Below are 27403 nucleotides of genomic sequence, written 5' to 3'. Positions count from 1 at the left end.
GGGTGGGGTGGGGTGGGGGGGAGAAATAACATGGGGAAATAGTTTTACTTTGTGTAATGACTCATCCATTCCCAGTCTCTATTCAAGCCTAAGTTAATTGTATCCAGTTTGCAAATTAATTCCAATTCAGCAGTCTCTCATTGGAGTCTGTTTTTTTGAAGCTTTTTTGTTGAAGGATAGCCACTCTTAGGTCTGTGATCGAGTGACCAGAGAGATTGAAGTGTTCTCCAACTGGTTTTTGAATGTTATCATTCTTGACGTCTGATTTGTGTCCATTTATTCTTTTACGTAGAGACTGTCCAGTTTGACCAATGTACATGGCAGAGGGGCATTGCTGGCACATGATGGCATATATCACATTGGTAGATGCGCAGGTGAACGAGCCTCTGATAGTGTGGCTGATGTGATTAGGCCCTATGATGGTGTCCCCTGAATAGATATGTGGACAGAGTTGGCAACGGGCTTTGTTGCAAGGATAGGTTCCTGGATTAGTGGTTCTGTTGTGTGATGTGTGGTTGCTGATGAGTATTTGCTTCAGACTGGGGTGCTGTCTGTAAGCAAGGACTGGCCTGTCTCCCAAGATCTGTGAGAGTGATGGTCAAACTGGACAGTCTCTACGTAAAAGAATGAATGGACACAAATCAGACGTCAAGAATTATAACATTCAAAAACCAGTTGGAGAACACTTCAATCTCTCTGGTCACTCGATTACAGACCTAAGAGTGGCTATCCTTCAACAAAAAAGCTTCAAAAAAACAGACTCCAATGAGAGACTGCTGAATTGGAATTAATTTGCAAACTGGATACAATTAACTTAGGCTTGAATAGAGACTGGGAATGGATGAGTCATTACACAAAGTAAAACTATTTCCCCATGTTATTTCTCCCCCCGACCCCACCCCACCCCCCACTGTTCCTCAGATATTCTTGTTAACTGCTGGAAATAGCCTACCTTGCTTGTCACCATGAAAGGTCTTCCTCCTTTTCTCCCCCCCCCCCCCCCGCTGCTGGTGATGGCTTATCTTAAGGGATCACTCTCCTCACAGTGTGTATGATAAACCCATTGTTTCATGTTCTCTGTTTGTGTATATCAATCTCTGATGAAGTGAGCTGTAGCTCACAAAAGCTTATGCTCTAATAAATTTGTTAGTCTCTAAGGTGCCACAAGTACTCCTTTTCTTTTTGCGAATACAGACTAACACGGCTGCTACTCTGTAACCCATGGTTTAGTTTGGATGTTACTGATTCACTTGCTTATCTGATATTGCTGTAACAGAATTGATAGTGCACTAAATGGCATACCTAGAACCAAGAGCTTTGACTTAGCAGAAGTGCCTTTGGCCAAACATCTTCACAATGCAGGTGAAGATTCGTATAGCTGGCCTTATCTCCCAGAGCTCGCTGAGTGTTATCTGGGAGCTTTGCCACTGAGGATGAAGAGTGTCTGAGAACATTTCTGAGAATGTCGAATAAAATTCACTGCTGCCCTGTAATGCTAACAAAACAACGGAACAGTGAACGAAGTCAAACTGACAGGTTGGAACGCACGCTCAAGAAATCCCAGCAGCCGTTCTCCAGAGCTGGCTCGCCTCTGGGAGCCTGCAAACCCCGCCCCACTCAGGTTCCCCCACCCTCCACTCTGCTAATGGTACAATAGCCCTTTCATTCACAGACCTCTTTACATTCTGCTCTGCTGCCCCTCTGCCTGGAATGGCCTCCCAACGCCTGTCACCTGGCTGGGGTGGTGCCCTTGGAGGACCCCACTACACAGGTGCTGGTGAGCCTTTGAAACCATCTCACCTTTTACCAGCTGTTTGAAACATTAACGGTGGTGACACAAGCCAAGCCTGCCGCAGTCCCTCTTGCTGCTGCCCTGGACTTGCAACAGGGAGGCATTCAATGGGGGGCACATTTACATACAGCTCTGGAGCTAGGACACCGGAATATTGAGCCTCTCTGTGGGGGCTGGCGCTGTTGGCATTACCATGCATTCGGGTACAGATGTTCATTATGGGCTCACACACTGGGTCCCTGCCTCGTTCAGTGGGCAGGTTGGACATACAAGGATGCTTAATGAAGCTAGCATGGGCCTCCATAGATCTGACACTTGTGACTGTTGATTGCTTGACATGGCAATCTAAACTTTTCACACAGTTTGTGCAGGTGTGAGATCCCCTGCCTACTGGAGTCAGTGGCAGGAAGCATTACATCCTGTAACGTTGGCAGGATCAGGTCCTCAGAAGCATAGGCCGCAGAGCCAGAGGGGCCTCTCAGGCTATGGGCCAACAGCTTTTTGGGCAGGCCGCATCTGAGTGGTGCTGCGACCCTGCGCACCAGGTCACAACCCCACTCACTGAAACTTGACCCGGCGGACCCTCTGTCATGACAGTGGTGCAGGCAGGCCAAATTTAAGAGAGTGAGGTTGCGACCTGGCACATAGGGTGGCAACACCATGGAGGGGGTGGGTGTAGGGACTCATGGGCCAGGGGAGTCAGGCTGGTGGGGGGAGGCACATGAAACAACAAGAGGAGGGTTGGTGGGAATCTATGCCCCACCACTCTACATGGCGCTCTACAGCCCCTGCTTAAGAGGTGCCTTTTTGACATCTAGCAAGGGGGCTTTTTACTCACCACAGAGAAGCATTTCTCACTCTGGGGAAAGTGAAGAGGTTTCATGTAAAACAGAAAGATGGCCAGATTTGCTGCTGCTCTAAACTGACTTCGGGGGCGCTGCACCGGTTTACTCCAGCAGAAGATTTGGCTCAGAGCGTGTAACCATAAGGCAATTTTTACAATTGCGTGTTATCAAATGCTTCATCCAGCCAATGGCTACTCAGAGCAGGGACCTCCCAGACAGTACAAGTAGGTATGTCATAGAGTCTTCCATTGCGAGGTATCAGCTCATTCTTTATTTTCTTTCCTAAATGACTAACCGTCGGGGCACTAAGATAATTCTGTCATGAAATAGGCCAGCGGGCTCTGAACGCAAACCTATGATTGATGTGCTGATTTTCTTTGCTGAGGACAGAGCATTCTTTAATGGTACAGCTATTTCACTCTCCTCGTGTGGTTTGTGGATTTTTTGTAAATGTCAATACTTCACTTTTCTTTCTTGCTTTCAGTCGGAAGACAGCATCTGGAGGAGTGGGCTCTGTCAGCTGATGTTTCATACACTTTTTCTCTGTTGTTATTATTTCATACCTAATGTAAAATAAACTGTGTATTTTGGGGGCAGATTCTGAGGGCCTTTGTCTAGTTGAATAGTGCCTTACTCTGAGAGTAACCCTACTGAAGTCAGTGGAACCACTTTCAGCCTCAAATATTGCTCGCTATGAATAAAGGTCTTAGTATCTGGCCTGTTCTTCATAAAATTATGAGGATCCATGTCAGATTCTAGGTCTTTCACTATTTAAACACAAGAGGCAAGGCATGGCTTGACCAACACCCTGGGGTTACAACTACCTCAGTGATATCTCTGCTGACCCTGAAAAAGGCATCTTGCCTAACTAATCTAGAAACTATGCTGTAGGTTTCCACAATTGCTCAGGCTGTCCAAGGTGGTGGCTTTGTTACTCCATGGGAACAATACTGGGCTGAGAGGCAGAAGACTGCAAGCCAGCTGGCTATTCGAGTACTCCAGGGGTGGCTAGCATACTGAGTATTTAACGTCATCATTTCCCACTGTGCTTTTGCAGTGTCCTGCCCTGCACTGGATGCCCCCATAGATGGCAGAAGATTTGGTACCAAGTACTTTGTGGACCATGAAGTCCATTTCACCTGCGAACCTGGTTTCCAGCTCACTGGTTCCAGCACCCGAGTGTGTCAGGCAAATGGCAGCTGGACTGGAGAAGCACCGCGGTGCAAAGGTACTTTGCCTTTTCATGCCCTTGGTTTGAGTATATGAGCCCATCTTCATGTCACTGCACAGGGCCCATGCATGCCACGGTTAGAGAACAAAACCAGTGTAGCTACCCTACTGTAAAGTGTCATAACTCGTTAGTGCGGATGGTTGGTGTGCAGGGAAGACAAATGCATAGCCTGGGTTCTCTTTGATGCTATTGCTTCCCCTTGGCTTGTCAGTTATCTCCCCAACTTCAGCTTCTTGCATAGTAAGTGTGGTAATGAGGGGGGAGGGTTGTTTTATCCATTAAGGATTCTTCTGCTGAATCTTAGCAACCTTACACTCTTTACGGGCTGGTCCTGTGACCTTGGCATTTAGCTTAGTGATGTTCTGTTCTTTACAAATACCAACTCCCCAGGGACAGGAGATGTGGAGATGCCACGGCTGGTCCTCTCCTGCCTGCAGAACTCACAGCTGGCCCTTTGCAGGCCTCAGCAAGCCCATGCATTTGGAGCTGTGCTTGGACAGTCTCCACTGAACTGGAAAAGTCATTCAGTGTGTCCCCCTCTTCAGCTTTGAATAATAATGGTTGGGTACGTTGCATTGTATACCAGTAGTTCGGCTGGTTTCCAGCTCTGCGTAACAGGGGTCCCCGGCTCTAACAGTGAACCTCGCATCTGTTCCACTTTTCTCGTCCCGAGTCCACGTGAGTTTCATTTATTGTGCTCAGGGCTGAAGCTCTGAGCATAAAACCAACTCCTTAATAGCCAGTTTATTTCATAACAATAAATATCAGGGTCTGAAGCAGCTGGCGCATCACATTCATAATAATTCCCCTCAGATGCTTATTTGGACGGCTGCCTTTCTGTCCAACATGTGATTGATCCAAATTGGCAAACAAGAAAATTATATCTAATTACCTCTATTAAAAATAATTTCCTGGGCAGAAATATGTTTCGTGGTGGTTAACAGGCATTTGGCTTAATGCGGTTGCATAAAAAAGGATTTTTTGTTTTTTTTTTTAAAGTATGTTTTCCAAAACCACAAGCCGGATTGAAACTGGTATTCAAAGCCTACAGCACCCACTGTGGCGCTCTGACCACTGAAGTAACTCAACAGAAATACCATCCCCACAAATTGCCATGCAGCACAAAGAAAGACTTTGCGCCGATGCAGCATTCCTGTGCTCGGGGGCTGTGTTCTCAGTGCGGGATCGCGAGTTCTGTGCCCAGCTCTCTGCCACCCTGTCATTCTGTGACTTTTTGCAGCTCTTTAACATCTCTATGGCTCCGTTCCCTCCTCTACATAACAGGGAGATGACACACCCACAGGAGATCTTCAGCTGAAAGACCCTCTCTAAGTGCAACGGCTGGAGAATACGTTTACTTTGAAACTGTTGCTCTCCCATGTATTTCTAATTCACAGATATGTTATTGTAACAACATCTGAGCTTTCTACCAGAAGGATCCATGCTCTCATCTTCCTTTTGGGCCAAATTCTGATCCAATTTACACCTGTTTAAAATTGGCATAACGCATTGTCATGTAACATGTCTCTCATTTCGAGAATACTGGTTATTCTTCCTGTTAAAACACTGTGTATTTCAGGGATGTGGCACAGGTGGGAGGCACTAGTTTGCAAGGGCACTTTTATACTAGTTTGTCCTCTGGCACCAAGTGTTTTTCAAGATTGACCCTCCAAAGCAGCACGCATGAGCCTGTGGAGCCAGGGCTGTTTGCCAGGGGAGAGTGGGGCATCATTGTGGCGCTGGGGAAGGCCCACATGTAATTTATGCAAGGACTCCTCCACTGCAGAGAATCAGCTGCTTCCCTGGTTAGGGAGAAAATTTAGAAATGCCTCCCAGGTGTCCCCCGAAGGCTTGGAAACTAGAGGTTAAATAAAAAGAACCCAAAATGTATTAGGGATTTTTATTTTTTTAATCTCATTATTTTTTAAACCACTCTTATGATTTTTGAAGACCTAACTCACAATATTTGACCCCTTGGGGCACTGGGAAACACTTCTCACCATCACATGCTTTGCATTGGGAATGGCCCAGATCGCACCAAAAGGCAGCTCTTTTAAAAACCTTTCCCCTGAGGAAGATACCCAGGATTGCTCAGTGCCTCAAGCACATTTCTTCTCAGCACTGCTCAGACCCTGGCACATCAGCCTGATCACAGAGAAAGAGGGAACATTTTGGAGGGGTCCTTTGTTAAAATATTGGCAGCTCTTCACAGTAACCCAGCCTGGAATCCCTCCTGAAGCAGTCAACATCGCTCCCTTGCTAGGGTGACCAGATAGCAATTGTGAAAAACTGGGTCAGGGGGTTGGCGGTAATAGGCACCTATATAAGAAAAAGTCCCAAAAAAGGGGACTGTCCCAATAAAAACGGAACATCTGGTCACGCTATCCCTTGCCCTTGTCATTCCCGGAGCTGCGCTGGGCTTCGTTCCCTTTGGAATGCAACATTTTGAATCATTCCACAGAAACACTGTTGAGCAGCATTTCTAGAAACTGTGCATGAGTTGATCACAAGACACTGACATCTGCTTTCACTTAATGCACATGGACCTGCCAAAGATTCCCCCATTAAGAAACACCTATGGGAGAAGAATGATTTATGCTAGATAAACCTCCCACTGAACCACTCCTAACACGGATGTTTCAGCCAGGAAGCCAATGAACTTACATTGGCTGCTCTATATTCAGAGTTTTAACCTAGAATGGCAGAAACATGCTTGCCCTGATTTGGATATTTCCATCTTTATACAAGGCAGCATTGCCTAGTGGTTAGAGCACTGGGCTGTGACTCAGAAGACCTGCTGTTTTATTCCAGCTACGCCACTGACTGGCTGAGTCAATGTGGGCAAGTCACTGAATCGCCCTCTGCCTCAGTTTCCCCATCTGTAAAATGGGGATAATTATACTGATTTCCTTTATAAAGTGTATTGAAATTTACTGATGAAAAGTGCCAGAGAAGCACTAAGTACTACTAGTATTTATGCTCTTTTAGGCATGGGCTTAAGAGTTCTTAAAAAAAAATTAAAAGCCAAAACCCAAGCTCCCCAGGAGCCACAAAGATAAGCTGAGAAAGAGATCAGAGCCTCACAGGCCTGCTAAAACCAAACTCTTGGCCAGGCGTAAAGTAAATGATCCTGATAATAAACTATCTTTAAAGCAACATGAACTGTTTAAAGTTGGAGGGCTGTGAACACGGGCACCTGCTTTGCTTATAAAGTATTCATTGATTTTAGAACAATCCTACAAAGCTATACACAATCGGAACATGAATTACGGCCCAGCAACACCTATAAGCAAACACTTCAGAATCACAAAGTCGCTGACTGCACTGCTCCCCCAGCTGAACTTTAGGGATCTTTGGTGCCTCCCACTGGGAAATCTGTGTTCTCCTTTTGCTAAGAGAGCGAGCCATCTCGTACCATATGGAGCCTTTGATTTTGTCATTAAGCTTATAAGGAGTTTGTCCACTTCAAAAACTTCCCACAGAACTCACCCCGGCTGGCATGTGGAGTGGCTCGCTGGGGGAGCTCAAGCTCAGGGCAGAGTTATGGGAGAGAGTTTGAAAAATAACCCCTGCAACCTGCTATGCGTGAGTCTTTTTAGTACCAGCCCTTCCATGCCTGGTAATTCGTAGGGAAGGATTGAATTTGAGTGCTAATTTAAAGTCAGGCGTGTATTTAGGTTGGATGCCATGTGAGACGCATCATGTAATTTGTTCTGGATAAAGCCTATGGCCAATATACTTTTTATAGCCTGGGTAGTTAACATTCACACAGTGGGGCTCACAAGGTTTAAATAGCTTGGAGCTCTGCAGGTTGAAAGTGTTGTTTGTTTAAGGAAATTCCACCACATTGTCTAAAATGCTAATGGACTATTAAGTTCCCAACATATATACCCTGCATTGCTGAAATCACAGAGCACTGTAGCAGTCTATTATGAAGTGTCTAAAGAGATGAACTCAGCCATACTAGATAAGCTGACAGCCTGGACTGTCTGTAGAAAGAGAATAGAATGAGCTGGGGATAAGGACAGAGAGCCATTTAATCTTCCCAGGCTTGGTATGTAGATGAGAAATAAAGGAGGCTTTATGTAGCCTTCCTTGACATGAAAATGCTTGGCAACCAATGAAACCCTGCAGTCCTTTGCTGAACACCTGTGCAGTGACTGTTGTGCATTCCACTTCGGGACATGTTGTCTCCCCCCACAGCTTGTAGGCCAGGTGTTAGTGCGGCCCACTGCACACAATCACTGCAGAGAGCAAGCGAGATGAGAAATTTGGATCTCCGCTGGCAGCAAATTCAAGGAAGAGGGCGGTTAATGCTCACTCACGTCTTGGTCAATAACTTCATGCTCTAGCAGTCCTGAAATATTTAGAATATGCTATTGATGACCAAGCAAGCTCGGCTGTTGGCATGTGCTTAGGAATTGCTAGCCATGCAGCATTCACCGCCTGCTTCTTCACTGCCATTCCTTTGAACTAATGAGTTAGGAAGAGAATATGCCGGGCAGGGGTGAAAATATGGCTTAGGTGAACAGGACTTTGGGAGTATTCAGACCAAACTCAGCAAGTACTTCAGGCTGCATCTGTCCTGTTGAACTCTTTGTTGTTTCCAAAGCTGGGGGTTGTCCCAACTTAGACCAACGTGATCCTGGGACGGAGGTGTGACTAACTGCGCTGGGTTCTGTGGTCTGTGTTGTTTGACCGTTTACAATATGTTTTAGACTGATTCTGCAAAAGATGGGGCCAGTCATAGCAAAGGGGTTGCTTGCTAATAAAAACAATTTGAAAAGATCTTTTGGGAGCTTTCTTACTTTGGAGATACAGTTGGACAAGCTGTACCATCAGTAATACACCTCCTGACCTGAAACAGCCAAACAAACAAAATGGTCATGGCGCTAAAGCCATCAAGCTACTATGTGGGTAGTAATGTTGGACATTCACAATGTGGCTTGGCAAGGAAAGGCGTGCTTAAAAATGAAGGCCAAGATTTTAAAAAATGGTGGGGGGGAACCTCAACTTAAGCTCCTAAATCCCTATTCTAGGCTCCTAAATCCTTGATTTTCAAAAGCGCTTATCACCCAGCACCCCCCATTAACATTTATGGAGGTCTTAGGAGCCTAAATGTCAGCACCCATTTTTAAAATCCTGATTTAAATGTATTATTATATTTCATGCATTATTAAAATTATGGGTTTGATCACGCAGTCCTTACTCAGCAAAGCTCCCACTGACATCCATTGAAGGACAGCAGGGTCACGCCTTACATTAGGAAAGATAGAGCCAGTGTAGTTTGTTTTTTAAAAATGTTTTTTCCCCTTAGTGATCAGCAAATGCTCGAGCAATCCCTGCCAGAATGGTGGAACTTGTGTGGATGGAATAAACCAGTACAAGTGCACTTGTCCTCAAGGGTGGACCGGTGAGAACTGCCAGTACCAGTCACAAACAGGTATGTAACCTGGTGAGGTGTGAAAGAGAAAGAGACTCGAGCAAGGCAGACAACGAATTACAAGGCAGAAGCCCCTGCCCATTCTCTGATATCAGCCTTCCATTGTGGTAGCACTGAGAGGCCCACTCCCATTTTGCAGGGTGCTGTACAAACACTGAACAAAAGGAGAGTCCTTGCTCTGGAGCTTCCAAAGACTATGCACTTTCAAAAATCTGACTCTGTCTCATCAAGGAGGAGAAAAAATGTCATGTGACTTTGGTAACCAGTCACACAACATGATTAATGAATAGCAAACAGTCCCCCGCCCGGGCCCCCAGGCCAGGGACAGAGGCCGAGCATGTCAGGAGGCAGGCGCAGCGGGAGAAGAACGGAGCCTCTCTCACTCCCCCGCTCCCTCCCGCCTGGCCAACCAGAAATCTTGAGGGGCACTTGACCCTGCACACCTGCCTTACACGTCACCTATGCCCCTGAGCAAGAGAAATTGTGATTAAAAACTCAAGTAAAATTATGTGAACAATAAACTAAAATCATAGGGCTCTAGTAGGGACCAAGGGCAACATTTTCAAAAGTCCCTAAGCGACTTCGAAGTATAATTCCCAGGGATTTTCAATAAGACTTAAGCTCCTCGGGGCTAGATTTTTAAAAGTATTTGGGTGCCAAAAGATGCATAGAGGCATCTAATGGAATTTTCAAAAGTGCCTTTAAAGATCTAGGCCTAAGTGCTTAAGTTACATTTGAAAATGGGACTGAGACTCCTAAGTGATTTAGGCACTTTTGAAAACGTTACTGCAGGCCTGTGAACCAGGTGTCCAAGAAGTTTCCTGTCTTCTCTCTTTTAGTCCCACCTGCATGGAGTGTTACAAACGACCCAGCTTTCAGTCGCAAGCCACGCTGTGCCAAAATCGACAGGACCCAACACTGCAGCTGCGAAGCCGGCTTCCACATGAGCGGCACGGCCGACAACAGCATATGTCAGGGTAGGAGATAAGCAGAAATATCCATCGGCAGCTTTCACCAATCTGCTGCCTAATGCACACACAACACATCTAAGCAGCTGAATATTCAATAGCTGCAGCAGCTTTTACGGATGATTGCCGTGGACAGGGCTGCTTGGAAGAGGCTAAGGCTTTGTCTACACTGGACTTTCGTCGGCAAAACATTTGTCATTTATGAGTGTGAAAAAACACCCCCCCCCAAACAACAAAAGTTTTGCCAATGAAAAGCGCCAGCATGAACAGTGCTGTGTCAGCAGGAGGGCGCTCCTGCCGACAAAGCTACTGCCGCTCATTGGGAGTGGAAGGTTTTTGTCGGCAGGAGAGCTCTCTTCTGCCGACAAACAGCGGCTACACTGCGTGCCTGTTAGCGGCATGGCTGTCGCAACACAGCTGTGTCGCTAAAAGGTGCGTAGTGTAGACATGGCCTGACTTGTTCTATTTGCTGATGGCTGGTATCTAGCTGGTATTGAACTGGCCTTATTGATTGTAGTTGCTCAACAGAGCTGCCTTTTTCTTTTAACTGTATAGATTGCATCATGGCAAGAATATGGCACAAGACTCTGTACATTTCTATTCAGCACCTTATGGTAGGGGAGGAACCCATCCCTGGACCTCCTAGAAGCTCTAGAATGTCACTAGCCAGTATTCAGACGTGACTGGGGGGTGCCTCCCTGGTGGGGTGCTGCACTCGAGACACCTTTGAGGGCCCTGGTGTTTGGAGGGCGGGTGCTCCAGCATGTTCTGAACGTCAGGCTCCTTTAAGGTGTCTCAGGATGGGTACCCAAAAACGGAGGCTCCTCCAATCCCTAGTCACTTCTGAAAGTCCTGGGTAATCTGGTTTAACAAAATGTGGGCTGGACGGGCGCCATTCCCCAGTGCCTCCAGAGATCCCGGCGGTGCTCTTTCACACGGCGGGAACATTTTCCCTCCTTTCTTTTTGCTCAGAGACATCTCTTTTGCCTTGTTTCTATTTTTTTTTTAAACATTGCACTGAGCTATGTGCTGAAGCTGTGATCTCCGCCTAGGTTTGTGCTCTGGTCTCATTTCATAAATTAAGGTGCTTGGAGACCGTACTTGGACAGGAGACCACTAAGGAGAATCCAAGCGTTTTAGGAGATGACAATTTCCCTCTGAGTCAGTATGGGACCAGTGTCCCAACATGTTGTTCAGAGACAATGTGCTTCTGGAGGTGCCATCTTTTGGCTCAGACATACCAATCAAGGTCTTTGTAGCCATTTAAGGTCTCCTGGCATTTTTTTGCAAGCAGAGTGGAAATTACAGTGCATTCTACCTACTGTAAAGCACTGCACTGCCATTTCAATTGGCTAAGGCATGGACACCCAAATTGGCGACAGCCAGAACCTCCTGGAAATTCACCAGGAACCCAAAATACATTTTTAAGATAAAAAATAAATTACCATCACCCTACTATTTGCTTAGAATCTGTAAGTCAGTGTGTTGTGGTCTGTGGATAAAATGGACTGGATAAATGCCAAGCATTTTAAACCCAGCTAATCTAGTTATGACTGTTGCAATTGGGGGCATCCCAAGAACTCCATAACTTGCAAAACCCAGCACACTGGCCCTTTAGTTAAGGAAATACTAGTCCAGTTTGCGTGCACATTTTGCATGGCCTGCGTACTGCTCACTCCTATTGTCGTATAGCATGGGCTAGAATCAAGCCAGCCAGCCCCAAAGCAGGGGTGAGTCAGATTTCATCCCACACACCACTAAGCACAGAAATATCTTTGCTTGGCAACACTGTGTCTTTGCAGTTTCACTTGGTTCTCCATGGTGGTCCACTCCTGGCCACTCTTGAGAGGAAACAAGCAGTTTGCTGCTATTCCCAGGTGCTCTTGTCCTGGCAAAGAGCAAAATGATAGTCAGCAGGAATTCTTTGCTGGGATGGACCTTTTTGTTCAGGGTCTGCATTGTATGGGACAGTGTGTTTCCTTTGCAGACGTAAATGAGTGTGAGGTTTACAAGCTGGAGGGAGCCCCTCGTCTGTGCATGCACGCCTGTGTCAACGTTCCTGGCTCTTACCGCTGCTCCTGCCCCAGTGGATACAAGCTCCTCGGAGATGGGAAAAGCTGTGAAGGTGAGCCAGCGCTCTCGGATAGCTAGGCATGGCAGTCCGTGGCCTGCTGCAGGAAACAAAAGTACGTTTCAAGAAGCTGTATTATTTTCTGATTTAATTTGTAACTTCCTGTCACAAAGACCTGCTGGGTCCAGCCGAAAGAGTGCAGAGATTTTATAGATAGGAAGACTCCCATTGACTTCACTGGGCTGAAATCGTCACATAGTGTAGTTGACTCCAGGATTTCACCCTGCCTGTACCCATTGTTAGAGCTGGGTGGAGAGTGGTAATTCCAGGCTGCCAAGGATCAGTGAGCCTGGGAGCTGGGCCTTCAGCCTCAAAGGCCGACTGGTGAGGAGCCAGCAGGTGAGCTGCCAGAAAACCAGGTGGAATTTCATCAAAATGGACACATTCCTGAATCCTGTGGAAGGTGTGTCTTTAATAAAGCTGGTCAAAAATGTCCTTTTCACTTCCATTTTTTACCTTTTTCTACCCTTTCATAGTGGAAAAAAAGTGGGGGAGAGAGGTAAAAGGGAGCAGCAGTGGGATTTTCCCCACTCAAAATGTGCTTTAGTACTTTGTTGAATCAAGGCCTCGATGCTTCCAGATCTCCTGATTTTATCATGAGTCTTGCAATATTAGGTGTTTTTCTGAAAGCCCCAACTCCAGGCATCAGGTGGCTTGGTGAGAATCCCCGCTTTTGTTTACATAGAAGTCAAGTCTGGCCCTCCTTGCTGTGGAGAAAAGCTAGGAAAACATGATTCTAATAGCTCAAAAACAAGGAGATAAATAAAAAGAAACCAAACTAAAAAAAATCTCATGATTTGAAGCCAATCTCCTGATTTTTTGTGGTGTGGCTCATGATTTTTTAATGCTCCGGGGCACAGACACCGACTCCATGGGCGCTCCAGGGCTGGAGCATCCATGGAAAAAAACAAGTGGGTGCTTAGCACCCACCAGCAGCCAAGCTGCCCTTCTCCCCCACCAGCGCCTCCCATCTGCCGGTAGCTCCCCCGATTAACTCCTGCCCCTCCCTCCCAGCGCCTGCCACGACCAGCTGTTCCGCGGTGTGCAGGAAGTGCTGGGAGGGAGGGGGAGGAGCGGGAACCAGGCGCGTTCGGGGAAGGGGGTGGGAAGAGGCAGGGTGAGGCGGGAAGAGGCATGGCAGGGGTGGGACTTTGGGGAAAAGGGTGGAATGGGGGCAGGCCTGGGGTGGAATGGGGGGTCGAGCACCCCACAGGTCGAGAGGAAGTCAGCGTCTATGCTCAGGGGTCAGCAGTAGTGGTGAATGGTCACTGCTGGATTCTGTGCCCTGATAAAGGGCTTGTCTTCATTACGGTGCTGCTGCGATTGATGCAGTGGACTGGGAGTCGATTTAGTGGGTCTAATGAAGAAGACCCGTGAAATCGACGGCAGAGCACTCTCCAGTCGACTCCAGGACTCCACCAGAACGAGAGGAGTAAGGGAAGTTGTGGAGAGAGCGTCTCTCTTCGACACAATGCAGTGAAGATGCTGCAGTGAGTTGACCTAAGCCACGTTGACTCCAGTTAACGTTATTCACATAGCTGGAATAAAAAGAACAGTACTTGTGGCCCCTTAGAAACTAACATATTTATTTGAGCATAAGCTTTCGTGAGCTACAGCTCACTTCTTCGGATGCATGCAGTGGAAAAGCTTATGCTCAAATAAATTTGTTAGTCTCTAAGGTGCCACAAGTACTCCTGTTCTTTTTGCAGATACCGACTAACATGGCTGCTATTCTGGTAGCTGGAGTAGCGTTGAGAGCCCAGTAGGGTAGACACAGCCAAAGAGCTATCCAGTGTGGCAGGGAAAGGAAGGAAGGAACCATTAGGTTGGACTCCAGCAACACCTTCCTCCCACTGACATCCCTTTTCCAGGGGTGCAGGGCAGTGGCCCAGCAGCTGACCATTGGCTGGCTCTTCTCCAGCTGGGGACTCTCCCACATGGGAGTTGAGGGCAGTGTCCACTCCCTTTGTGTGAATCGAATGGCGCAGAGTTGAGAGCTGGGCCAGTATGCTTTTTAGGAAGCACATTATTTAGCCTCTGGCTGCTAATGTATCTGTGTGGCCCTGTCTTCATTGGGATAAAAGATGTGTCACTAGCTGGAGTTCACCAGCTAGCGAAGGAAGGCAGCCTCCAGTTTTCACAGCAGTTGGCAGGTCAAGTGAAAGGGCTTCGTTACACTTGAAACGCTCTTGCTGCTGTAGCACTTTAGTGTAGATGCTGCTGGGGCGGACGGGAAGGGTTCTCAGCATAGTTAATCAGCATAGTTAATCCACCTGCCCGAGAGGCGGTAGCTAGGTCGAAAGAAGAATTCTTCCATCAACCTAGCACTGTCTACACTGGGCTATAACCCCTCCTTCCAATTTCCAGCCTATATTTGTTCATGGCCAGTTTATCCCCATTTGTTCTTGTGCCAGCATTTTCCTTTAGCTTAAATTGCTCCTCACCCTCCCTGGTATTTACCCCCTGGATGTGCTTATAGAGAGAGTGATCAGATCCCCTCTCAGCCTTCATTTTGCTTGGCTAAGTTCTTCTTGCCTCCTCTCATAAAATAGGCCCTCCAGTCCCCTGATCATCCACATAGCCCTTCTCTGCACCTGTTCCAGTTTGAAATCACAGGAGAAAAACATGGCTGGTTATTTTAAAAGATTTGACTAGACCTGGTTGAAATTGTTTGGGTGAACAGATTTTCGTCAAAGAATAGCCTTTTTTCAAAAATTCATTCTGAAAAAGCATCAGTTTCGTCAAAATGTTGTGGTTTTTTGTGAAAAATTTAGAGCCTTTTAATTTTTGGGGGAGGGGGAGGAGCAGTTACTGAAAACATACATAATGACAGGTTTCAGAGTAGCAGCCGTGTTAGTCTGTATTCGCAAAAAGAAAAGGAGTACTTGTGGCACCTTAGAGACTAACAAATTTATTAGAGCATAAGCTTTCGTGAGCTACAGCTCACTTCATCGGATGCATTTGGTGGAAAAAACAGAGGAGAGATTGTTTTTTCCACCAAATGCATCCGATGAAGTGAGCTGTAGCTCACGAAAGCTTATGCTCTAATAAATTTGTTAGTCTCTAAGGTGCCACAAGTACTCCTTTTCTTTTTTTGAAAACATACAATTTTTGATAATGCTTTGGTAAGATTTTCAAATAAAATATTCTATCCATTTTTTTAAAAAAACACAAAAATAGGTCAGTTTCAAACAACTCTGTAATTTTTAAATTTGTCGCAAAAATAGATTTTCATTTTTCTGCTTTAGTTTAGACCTTTCTTTGATTTTCCTGGGCTAGCAAGGATTAACTATCTAAGGACAGAGGTTATAGTACAAAAAGCATCCCATGATGTGCCAGAAGGACAGAAGAGAGGAAGAGATGGAGAATGCTAGTGTTTCAATCAAGTCAGAATGATTTTCATTAGATTTTTTTTTTAATTCACTTTGCTGGAGACGGGTAATGTATATTTAGAAGGTGCTGACAGCAAGGTAAAGAGAGGAAGAAGGATCAGGTGAAAATTGCTGCTATCATGTTTTCTTCCTTATATTTAACCATTTAATCTCTTTAGAAGCCGTTATGATGGTAATAGGCTAAAAGGGGATAAGAGCAGCCTCTGAGCCAAAAACTCAAATTTCCCCAGTAACGAGATGAAATGTAGGTTGGCAAGAGTGAGTGATAATGGAGTAAATCAGTGTTAACCCTTCCAGCTCAGTAAAACAACATTTAATGTTCGTTACAATTGTTTCTAATGAGGTAGATATAATGCTAGGCGGAGTCACGCTGCTGCGGGAAGTCTTCTAGGGCAAATCTACTCTAAAAAATGACCCCTTCCTTCTCTTCGTAAAAGGGAGCATATTTTATAGGAGTCGCTGAAGGTCGACGGCCATGTCAGGCACTCAGTGCCAACCGATGGTCACTTTTCTGCACTTTGAGTGGTTCCCTCTGGCGCTTTCTGTTCAAATCTTGCTGTTTTGCAGATATAGACGAGTGCAGCCTGTCCCAGCACAACTGCACCAGGGGCATGACGTGCATTAACACAGGAGGGGGCTTCCAGTGCGTCAGTGCCGAGTGCCCTCGGCCCAGCGGCAATGCCAGCTATGTGAGAACATCGCCATTGTAAGTAGTAGGGGACTGCAAGAGAATCGACCCCCTGGCCATGCCAGAGAAAACAGCCAATGGATGAAAAGCTCGATGGGGTATTTACCTTTTTTGAATGACGCTGTTAAAACAGGCCTGCTTTGGGGAGATCACTGTCATCCCGAGGGACAGGGTTCCTCTGAGGAGAAAAACTCCCTTCCCAGGTTGTTCGGCTGGAAGTTAGTTCAATTCTTCATTTGGCTAAATCCAAAATTGGGGAGCATCTTGCAGAGGGGTGAACTAGTTCAAACAGGAATTCATTCAGGGAGATCCTATGGCCTGTGCTAGACAAGATGACAACCTAGATGGTCACTCACAATGGCCTCTTTGGGCTGTATCATTGATGAATATAGGGTTAAATACCATTCTTCAGGTGAAATCTTGGCCCTGCTGATGTCAGTGGCAAAATTCCCATTGATTTCCTTGGTTTCCACCCTCAGCTTCACCTAAGCAGATCTCAGCTGCAATACCCAGCCCTTCTTAATGCCTTGGTCTCCTCCAGGCGTTACTGAGAGACCTGTGTGTGACCCACTGGCCAACATGGGTTTCATGTCCCCTGCCGTGTCTGAGCCACACTGGATGTCTGGTACAGCCCCAACTACGGAGCCTGGCTTTCTAGCTCCAGCTCTCTTAAGATCTGTCTAAGCTGCAGCTGGGAACGGGCCTCCCGACCAGGGAAACAGACTCCTGCTAGCTCCACTCAAGCTAGCGCACTAAGAATAACAGCATGGCTATCGCGGCACTGGTGCAAGCCTGGGCTACTCCCCGGAGCTCAGACCCAGCAAGCAGGATGGGGGGCCTAAGCTCAGGTGGCTAGCCTGAGGCTCTGCTTGTGCCACAATGTCCACACAGCTAGCCCAAGCCCCACTAGTACAATCTGCCTACCAGGCTGGGAGGCTGGCTCCCACCTCCCGTGTAGACATACCCAGAGAGGCTCATGCTTCTAGGTTGGGGGGCCCTAGTTCAGTGGCTGGTGGGCCAGTTTCTGTCCTTAGTTACAGAGGTATAAATCCAAATTCATTTCATTGACTTCAGTGGAGATCCCATAGACTTACATTGGTGTAACTAAGAACAGAATTTGGCCCCTGGTCTGCTACTTTTCAGGAATCCAAGCCATGAAAGTGCTGCCTCAGATCACGAGGGCCGTGAGTCTCCCGTGGCTTGGGGGGTTCGTATGTGAGTGCTGCTTTATCACCAGGTTACTTTGGTGAAGGTGCTTTAGAAAATGGGTGGGCAATAAACGTGACAGTTCTTCACATGATCATTAATGGCTTATCAGGACACAACGGCCCAACAGCAACAACTTAAGTGCACAGGCTCTTCCCACTTCCGGGATTGCCTTAACCCTTGTCCTTTCTTTCATTGCTAGCCAATGTGAACGCAACCCCTGCCCAATGGACAACAGATTGTGCCATCATGCCCCAAAGTCCATCTCCTTCCATTATCTCCCTCTGCCTTCCAACCTAATAACCCCCACCCCTCTCTTCCGCATGGCAACTGCCTCCGCCCCAGGCCGGCCTGGGCCTGACAGCCTGCGCTTTGGGATTATTGGGGGCAACAACCGAGGGCATTTCGTGATGCAGCGCTCCGATCGTCAGACAGGAGAACTGATCCTTGTGCAAAGCTTGAAAGGACCCCAGACCATTGAGGTGGAGGTGGACATGTCTGAGTATCTGGATCGCACCTTCCAGGCGAAGCACGTCTCCAAGATCACAGTCTTCGTGTCTCCCTATGAGTTTTAAAGAGATACAATTTCTGCAAGTCAGCAAATAAACAGCCGCAAGGACTGTTCCTGTTCATCCCTCGCTTTCTTTCAGCACTGACTCGAATGAAGTTCCTTTTTTTCGAAATGATGAAAGGCCACGGCACTGCAGCAGTTCTAAAAAACAGGACCTTAAAAGCCCAGTGCTGAGAGACAAGACAAACCACATTACTCTGGCAATGCCAGGATGGGGCTTGCAATAATCTCAGACTCATTTGTTCTTGGGAAGTTTTGACTCTGGACACTTCTGACTTTGCTTCTCACCATCTTCTGTAGCACATGCCTCCAGGAACACTAATCATAGTAACAGAGATGTAGCAATGAAATCCAGATTATAGCCTATATAAACCTCCATAGAGTAAATATCCTTCCATCAGATTTCTGATTGATTTGTCTGCTCCATCTCCTGGCTGGTTTTACACTCACGTACATGGAAAGCAGCCAGTGAAGTGTGAATGAAATCATGTGCTCTCCAGCAGCTGCACCCGCCCAGAAAGCTGCCCTGCCCTGCAGTCAGACTAGCAGCAGGCCACATGCCCAGCAGTTATCAGTGACACCTCCCCACCAATTGAAAAACGGGCTAGTGTGACATCTTTGAACCAATGGGATGTTGCTTATAACTCCTTTGTCCTCATCCAATCCCCTTAAAAAGGCCTCCCGAAGCATTTGCCCCAATAAAGGGTTGAAGTCTGTAGATGTCAATTAACTAAGACCATGAACATTTTTTAGAAAACTCAGTTGAATCAGTTTGCTGAATAGGAGCGTACACAAGCGCAAAGAGATGATAGCACAGGCTGGGCTTGGTACCCAGGGCTGTAAGATTCTCTGCAAGACAGCTCCAGAGAGTGGCTCCAGTTCTCCTGTCGTTCTAGTTCTGTGTGTTGCTACTGAGCACAGCCTACCAAGGGCATGATCGTGCTCCAGGGTCAAATCAGGGTGGGAAGCTGCCATCAGTGCAGCAGTGCGGGATGAAGTTCCTTGAGTTCTGAATTGCATAACAATGTGTGGGAGTTCTGCGGTGTGGCTGGATCTCCAGGGGAGTAGACTAAGACTGCCAATTGCTTTAACTGGTAACATAACCAGAGTTAGAATCCAAGTCTCATGTTTAGCACAGGGTAACATGGCACCAAAATAATCCATATCAATAGCCCACCATGCTACAATTACAGATTACAGTTAGTAGGTAATAGTACCTTGACTCCCTCCCCGAAAGGGATAAGGCATTTGAGGCTTTATTAACAGAAAACACCCAGCACAGATAGCATGGAGATACCATATGTCCTTTAAAAAAATATAAAAAGTCAAGGTCTGTTCTACTCTCTGTCATGAGCTATTTGCCTTTTTAAAGAAACATTTCAGAGTAAGAGTATTTGTTAAAATATATATTTATGAGAAAGCAATTAAGGTTTAAATTCCTCTTATGAAGATACCCTTTGAATTGTAATAGATGCTAAACTTTCTAAATTTTGATCTCTCCCATAGAGTTTGATGGAGCCCCCAATCCCCACCCCTTTTAGTGGAGCCCTGCTATAGAATTCTCTTGGATGGTTCTAAAAACTATTGGAAGGAGCTCATTCTGCATTAAATTCTACGGGCCAGATCCTGAGCTGGTGTGAATCAGCATAGTTCCATTGATTTCAGTAGAGTTACTCCAGATGTGTACTGAGCTCACAATTTAGACCCAAACCACCTCTTTTTAGACTTTTTTTCCCCCTGCACTCACATCAGACAATGAAAATGGCCGGTTTTGTGACATCACCATGCCCCTCATCTTGCATTTGGAATGCAGAATAGCGGGTGCTATCTTACAGTGCTTGGGACACATTCTGCTCCCAGTTTCACTCCTGCAGCCCTAGAGAAGCACATAGGTCAAATTCCCCCCCGGGGGTAAATCAATGGTATTACTCCTAGGAAGAATTTGTCTCAGTGGGTTGATAAACAATGGAGCTGGCTGCAGAATGTGGTGTGCATTCAACTGCCATCCAGCTAAGGATTTGGGTTTTTTGTTGGTTTGTTCATTTTTTAAGCCTGCTCTCATCACCTGGGTACCTCAGCACGTTGCTCCAATGGCTGCTTCTCAAGCTTCCTTCATCAACAAGATGAAATGTGTCTGTTTCTTTCCAGCACCTGCATCCAAGGGTGAGAGGTTCATGCTCCTTCCTTTTATGCTATAGTATCATCCGACACAGGAAGGAGACTAGGGGCCATGCTCACACGTCTACATAGGAGGGTCTGACATACACCACCTACTCATGCTGATGCAATTTTCTAAGGAAACCCCCTCTGCACATTCATGGGAAACTCAAACCCACAGACTTTCCCCCAAGTGGGGCCTGAGCTAATACCACCGAAGGCCATGGGAATCTTGCCCTTGGGTTCAGTGGGCTTTGGATCAGATCCCTGGTGCATAGCCCCACAAATAACCCTGTAGTGGTGTGGTTAGTATTGAACCCTGGGCATTTCTTTTCCCTGGCAAATGGTACCAATATTGGGCCAGATTCTTCACCGGTGTAGATGGGAGGTAGCTCCATTGAGACACTTGCCTGCACCAGCTAAGACTCTGGCCCATTATCTTTGCATAATCTTGAAGCAATTTACATCTGGAGTTTGAAATCCACGTTGTTGTTTAATCTAAATACACATGCACTTGGGATGTTGCTTTGTAGACTTTCTACCAGTCCGATAACTTCTCTTGGGCTTAGCCCTGTGCAGCTGTGTTACAGCTGGATGCAACCATCCCGAAGACAGATGACAGGCTCTCTCCTGTCCGTTTAAGCACAGATATCTGCAGCCAATGAGGCAGACATGCACTTCTCCTGGGGGCTCCAGGAGCACTCCAGCACAGAGAGGCCGGGAACCAGAGAACACACTGGTGCCCTGTTGCTGTGCAGGGGTAATAGGGAGCCCCTGGCACCTCAGCCCCTGATTGACCTTTCACACCCCTTGAGCAGTAAAGCACAGCCTGGACCTCTACAACGCCTTGTGGGCAATCATAATACCCAGTTTTCATAGTACTTTTCATCAGTGGATCTCAAAGTGCTTTACTCCCATTTTACAGATGGGGAAACTGAGTCATGGAGCTGTGAAGGGGCTTCCCCAAGATCACCCAGCAGGCCAGTGGCTGATTATCTCCTGAGGTCCAGTCCAGTGCTCTAGGCACTTCCCCTTCAAGAACTGAGTTGTGTCATATCTTCAAACCAATTCTGTGGCATTGGAGGGAGTTCATTGACTTGTCAAGTAAATGAAACTGCAGAGACAAAACAGCGCTGCTTCCCCCCTGGCAATCAGCATTGCTGGATATGGAGGTCACAGATGAGCTCTCTGAAATGTTCTTAATTTACTGTACGTGTCCCATCCTGGTTCCCACTGCTGGTCAGAAGGCCACCGTCTCTCAGCTCTGTGCTGGGCAATGAATGAGGGAGAAAGAAGATAAACATGTTTCCTATCAGCGCTCAGTGTGACCCTGCTGGCCAGGGCATGTGAGCTTAACCAATCAAATGCAGCCGAACCCCTCGCCCGCCTTTCAGTAAAAGACCAGTTCCCCAGATCTACTCAGTTGTAAGTACTGTCGGCCAGACTGGGCAAACAAATGCCCTGTGACTAAACTGGATTTCATAAACACGCTGCTTCTTTGGGCCGCTTCCCCTCAATATCCTGGCACAGCTTTTCCAGTCACTCAAACAAAATAAAACCAAGAGGCGCTCAGATTGCTGGGTGCCAATAGGAGAACCTGAATATAGAGAGATCCCTCCTGGTTAAGCAGCAGCACATATAGCTCTGGTTTTGAGAGTGGCCTTGGGCTTGCTTTTGAGACCTAGTCCATGACAGAAGTGACCTAGTTGGCCCTCCCTTGGAGGACTGGGAGATTTAAACTGTGCACCCACATGAGCAGCTCTAGGACAGGCATGGCCAATGCCCGCAGCCACCACAGCCATAGCTGGAGCACTAGGATGGCCATCAAAAGCTAGGTGGTGGGAGGGGAAACAAGTGACAACTTCAGAAAGAAACAGGGGAGGAGAATTGAGGTCAATGTTTCAACCAGAATTTGGATCAGGGTCAGGCCTGGGGCAGAGACACCCACGGTCAGAGGCCCATGACTTGCTACTGCCAGGAACACGAAAATGAATGAAACTAGCAAGCCAGAAGGTACTAGAATGGAAATGAGATCATCAGCACAAGCGTCTCCCCCAAGCAATAGATAAGGAGGCTGCATCAGAGCAATGGGCCAGTCTTCACACTGTAAAAAGATTCAGGCAGACAAGGGAACCACAGGACAGAATGAAAAGGCTCCCCAGAAACCCTGAAGCCCAGTGCCAACTGGCAGCATCTGATCTCCTTCCTGCTGATCCAGGGCAGGGTTTGGAGCTTCTTTAGCATTCTCAGTGCTGGGACAATAAGGAAGAGAATGCAGCCTAGAGCAGTAGGTAAGTTATACAGGACGGCAGCATCAGATCCAGACTTCAGTGGTTCAGAGTCTGCCCTTTGTAGCTCAGCTACTGGGAAATTGAATTTCTGAGCTTTATAAAGTGACAACATTCAAATCATTATTGTTCTGGGGTTGTTTATCCTAGGGCCAGAGAGAGACCGGGCAGGGGAAACAGTTCTGACAGTTTAGAGTGTGTGCATTAATTAAAATGGTTTCTAGTAAGAATGGCTTGTGACAGTTGTTGTTGTCATAATCTTGTCCCGCAATGATCATATCAGGCCATGAAGTTTGAGAATGAATTGGGAGACTCACATGGGGTCCTCTGGAAGGGTGTTTGATCTGAAAAGCTTCACTTTCCTTGCAATATTACATCGAACAGTGTGGGAAAGTGTTAAAGCATGCTCCAGACACAGCTTGCACAGAGGATATATCTTGGTCCCTTCTCTGTTGATTTTCATTCCTGCAGTATGCCCTATCTGCAATCTCACAAGAGCAGATGTTATTTCCCGAGTTGCTTTGTCACAAATGAGGTGATCCTGGCAAGCTGCAGTCTTGCACCAGCAAAGAACAAGATGACTGCAATGGTGAGGTCATGTCCAACGTGCAGAAGAAGGTACGCTTCTGCAGAAGGTTTAAAAGAGCTGAGGTTGAAGGATGTAGAGCATGAGGTCAGCCACAAATGAGGTTGGAAGATGCAATTTTTGAGGGATTTAAGAAGCCTAAATCCTCCCATACTGACTTTTCTTTTTTCAGCTGGATATAGCAACATTTACAAGTTAATACAAAGATCAGAAATCCATTCGAGGGCTTCAGGAGATGCAGAGTGCACCTTTGCTAGACCTCCGGGGAATGAAAAGATGGGGCACTTCTTCACAATATGTTTGATGCTTTGGAGGTTTCCACATTCACACTGTGGTGAATCGTTGATTCTCCATTTGTGCATCAGGTGCACGCATCTTCCATGTGACATCCTCATATGGTTGATGGTCATCCACTGTCTTCGATGGAGCAAGGAACCAGGGGGTTCAATAGTGGGATCATCTATGAGGAGCTTGTTGTTTACATCAGAACCTGTATGCACCAGGTGTCTTCTGGATTGAAACTGGATGACAGAAGAGCTTCTCCAGCTGCCCCGAATGGTCAGCAAGACTTACAGCAAGTGCGAGGTGTATGAACCAGGTTGTCATGGAGTGGGAGCTTTTGGTTAGTGAGAGCTTTCTTGCACTTGTGAAACATTGCCATCTCTCACCAGATGGTTGGAGGAAGGATGTTTGCGAAGACTGGAAGCCAGCACAGTGGAATACTGTGTACAGTTCTGGTCTCCCATGTTTAAAAAGGATGAATTCAAACTGGAGCAGGTACAGAGAAGGGCTACTAGGATGATCCGAGGAATGGAAAACTTGTCTTATGAAAGGAGACTTAAGGAGCTTGGCTTGTTTAGCCTAACTAAAAGAAGGTTGAGGGGAGATATGATTGCTCTCTATAAATATATCAGAGGGATAAATACAGGAGAGGGAGAGGAATTATTTCAGCTCAGCACCAATGTGGACACAAGAACAAATGGGTATAAACTGGCCACCAGGAAGTTTAGACTTGAAATTAGACAAAGGTTTCTAACCATCAGAGGAGTGAAGTTTTGGAATAGCCTTCCAAGGGAAGCAGTGGGGGCAAAAGAGCTATCTGGTTTTAAGTTTCTACTTGATAAATTTATGGAGGAGATGGTATGATGGGATAATGGGATTTTGGTAAGTAATTGATCTTTAAATATTCAGGGTAAATAGGCCAAATCCCCTGAGATGGGATATTAGATGGATGGGATCTGAGTTACCCAGGAAAGAATTTTCTGTAGTATCTGGCTGGTGAATCTTGCCCATATGCTCAGGGTTTAGCTGATTGCCATATTTGGGGTCGGGAAGGAATTTTCCTCCAGGGCAGATTGGAGAGGCCCTGGAGGTTTTTCGCCTTCCTCTGTAGCATGGGGAATGGTTGACTTGAGGGAGGCTTCTCTGCTCCTTGAAGTCTTTGAACCATGATTTAAGGACTTCAATAGCTCAGACATGGGTGAGGTTTTTCATAGGAGTGGGTGGGTGAGATTCTGTGGCCTGCGCTGTGCAGGAGGTCGGACTAGATGATCAGAATGGTCCCTTCTGACCTTAGTATCTATGAATCTATGATTTCAGAGTGCCCGTTACATGTCTTCTAACCACATTTAGCTGGATATCAATGAAGTCCATGTGTGAGCTCCTTCCCCAAACAGGTGCGCACTACTCGGCCACGGAATAAACTCAAGCCGGCGTCCCCATTTGTCACATTCGAGCATCACAACCCCAGCTAGAATCTGCTAGCTTTTGGATGATATTGATGCAAATCTTCATTTTATGGCTTACTTGCTTCACATGTTGTTGATAGGTAAGTCTGAGATTGAGAGTGACTCCTAGGTAAGGGGGGTTATGATAGTCAGCAATTGCCTTGCCACAGAAGTTTACCTTCAGCATCCTCTTAGCTTCAGAATTGCTGAGATGGGAAGTTGATGACAGACTGAATCTTGCTGAAGGAAGAAGACTTGCAAGGAACCATTTGAGATGGAAGTTCATTCCACATAACAACATGGGTACATAATGTATAGCCATGTGAATCAGCTGTTGCTTTGATATTGATCATGGGATCTTTCATCTTTTGACCATTTCAGCTAATATTTCCCTTGATAGGGAATCAATATTCTCAATTGTTGTCACTCCAACCTGACTTTCCAATCTTCCAGTTTGGCGCCAGATCATCAGCCACCTCACTCCTGTATGAACCAAATGGGTGATGGAATCCATTGAAAAGTCAATGTATGCCTCAGTTTCTGATCCTCCAAGTCACCTTCTGAATTGTATTGTTGATAGCATTCTGATTTCTTAAGGAATCAAAGATCTCCACCAGTGCGTCAACATTTTTAACCGTTTCCCTTGACACCCATTACACTAGTTGACTGTTTAGCAAAGACACAGAACAATTCAGCCATAGCTTGTTTTAATCTACGCTATATACATTTCCTACCACTGCATCATTTAGGTCATTTTTTTAAAATGCATTAACTGCTCTTTTTATCCTAACAGGTGAGTCCTAAAGAAAAACTCCATGGAGACTATTAAAACAAAAATACTTTGTAGTAACTATGAATTTTATCCCTTATTGGGAAAATATATCTTGATAGTTTTTAGGGCTTGAGCTAAGGGAACATGAGATGTGAATATTTTATTTTTGATGAACCACTGCCTATGCTCTTAGTTCTGTTTATGCAGTTGTAGAAGGCAGCAATTCTTATTCTGAAATGTCTGCATTGTTTGCATATGTAGATATGATACTTACACATACACAGGACTGTTACAAATTATCACTGCTTCCATTGTTAGGCACCTGTTTCTCAATTTCAGCGTGTCCAGATGTTCGCCACAAAACACTACATTGTGCATGCTTCCTTAATACACCTGCTAGTGTGGTTAAACAATGACGTAGTCTTTGGCTGCAAGAAAAGAATAAAACACTTCACCCCTTTTGGAAATTTTGGTTGAGATTTATTCCCCAAAAGGGCACATGTGGCAGCATGAACAAGAATATTAAATCTCTTTGGGGAGTTGTGAAAGGTTACAGTGATTGGTATTCAGACCCTGGGCCAGATCACCAACAAGTAAAACTATGCAAACAGGACCGAATAACCAAGCTATATCCAAAGTGTCACTCACTCTGATTGGCTTTTTCTTTAGCATTGGCCCCTCTGTGTTTCCCATCGGCCTGTTTATTTGCCTGAGGAACAAGGCTGAAGCTGAAAACTGGATACGTTTATGTAAATGAGGGGCATGACCAAGGCTCCCAGGAAACACCAGGCCCTGCATCCAAAACCAGAGCAATTTGCAGAGTAAGTCAGCCAGTAATGCCAGGCATCTCTGAGCTGCCTTAAGACTAGTCTCCACTACAGACCTATGTCAGTATAACTACGTCACTCAGGGGTGGAAAATCCACCCCCCTAAGTGATGTGGTTATACCGAGCTAACCCCCAGTGTAGACAGCGCTGTGTCGATGCGAGGGCTTCTCCCGTCTCCAAAGCTACTGTCTCTTGGGGAGGCGGAGAACCTATGCCAACAGAAGTTCTCCTGTCAGCATAGGGAGCATGTTCGCTAAGTGCTGCCGCTGCACCAGTACAGTGCTGTAAGTGTAGACAAGCCCTTAGCCTCACGGCAAGGGGAGCTCTGCAAGTGGCACCCAAAACAACCTATTACGGCAGGCTGTGCCCTGCTTCTGCTTTTACCTGGCTGATACAAATGTCCTTATCTTTGGGAGGGGTTCAAGGCAAACCCACCAATATTTGCAAACAAACAGCCAGTAGATTCTCATTGAGAGATCTGTGGCTTGTTTGTCCTACTCAGACGCACTCCATGCTTCTCAGCTAGCATTCCATCCCCTCCTACTGTCCCTCCATCCTCGCTTTCCACCTATATGCTCAGTACAAGCACATTCCTCCATGCGCCAAGTGCCCCCACTCATTCCACACTCACTGCACGCACACACTGCACACAGAGAGCCATTCATTCTGTGTGCATGCTCACACACACACACAAGCATCCCCACCTTCCACACCCGCCTGTTCTGTGTGCACCCAGCAATTCATTTCCATTCAGCCATGCTGTACACATCAGCCCTGCC

The 27403-nt window shown here is 46.4% G+C and overlaps 1 protein-coding gene across 1 annotated transcript in view; it reads left to right on the top strand.

Moving 5' to 3' along the window:
* FBLN7 (fibulin 7) overlaps positions 1 to 24013 on the top strand; it is a 44171-nt gene extending 20158 nt beyond the window's left edge. The window contains exons 3-8 of the mRNA XM_038396674.2: positions 3695 to 3865; positions 9186 to 9311; positions 10151 to 10288; positions 12267 to 12404; positions 16370 to 16508; positions 17899 to 24013. Of these exons, the coding sequence (XP_038252602.1) occupies positions 3695 to 3865; positions 9186 to 9311; positions 10151 to 10288; positions 12267 to 12404; positions 16370 to 16508; positions 17899 to 18271 (1085 nt within the window). The 3' untranslated portion in view covers positions 18272 to 24013. The remainder of the gene's footprint in view (positions 1 to 3694; positions 3866 to 9185; positions 9312 to 10150; positions 10289 to 12266; positions 12405 to 16369; positions 16509 to 17898) is intronic.
* The last annotated feature ends 3390 nt before the right edge of the window (positions 24014 to 27403 follow it).

Source organism: Dermochelys coriacea, chromosome 3 (assembly GCF_009764565.3).
Source record: "Dermochelys coriacea isolate rDerCor1 chromosome 3, rDerCor1.pri.v4, whole genome shotgun sequence".
Lineage (NCBI taxonomy): Eukaryota > Metazoa > Chordata > Testudines > Dermochelyidae > Dermochelys > Dermochelys coriacea.
The sequence above is the reverse complement of the archived record's forward strand: the minus strand, read 5'-3'. Positions and strand labels throughout refer to the sequence as shown.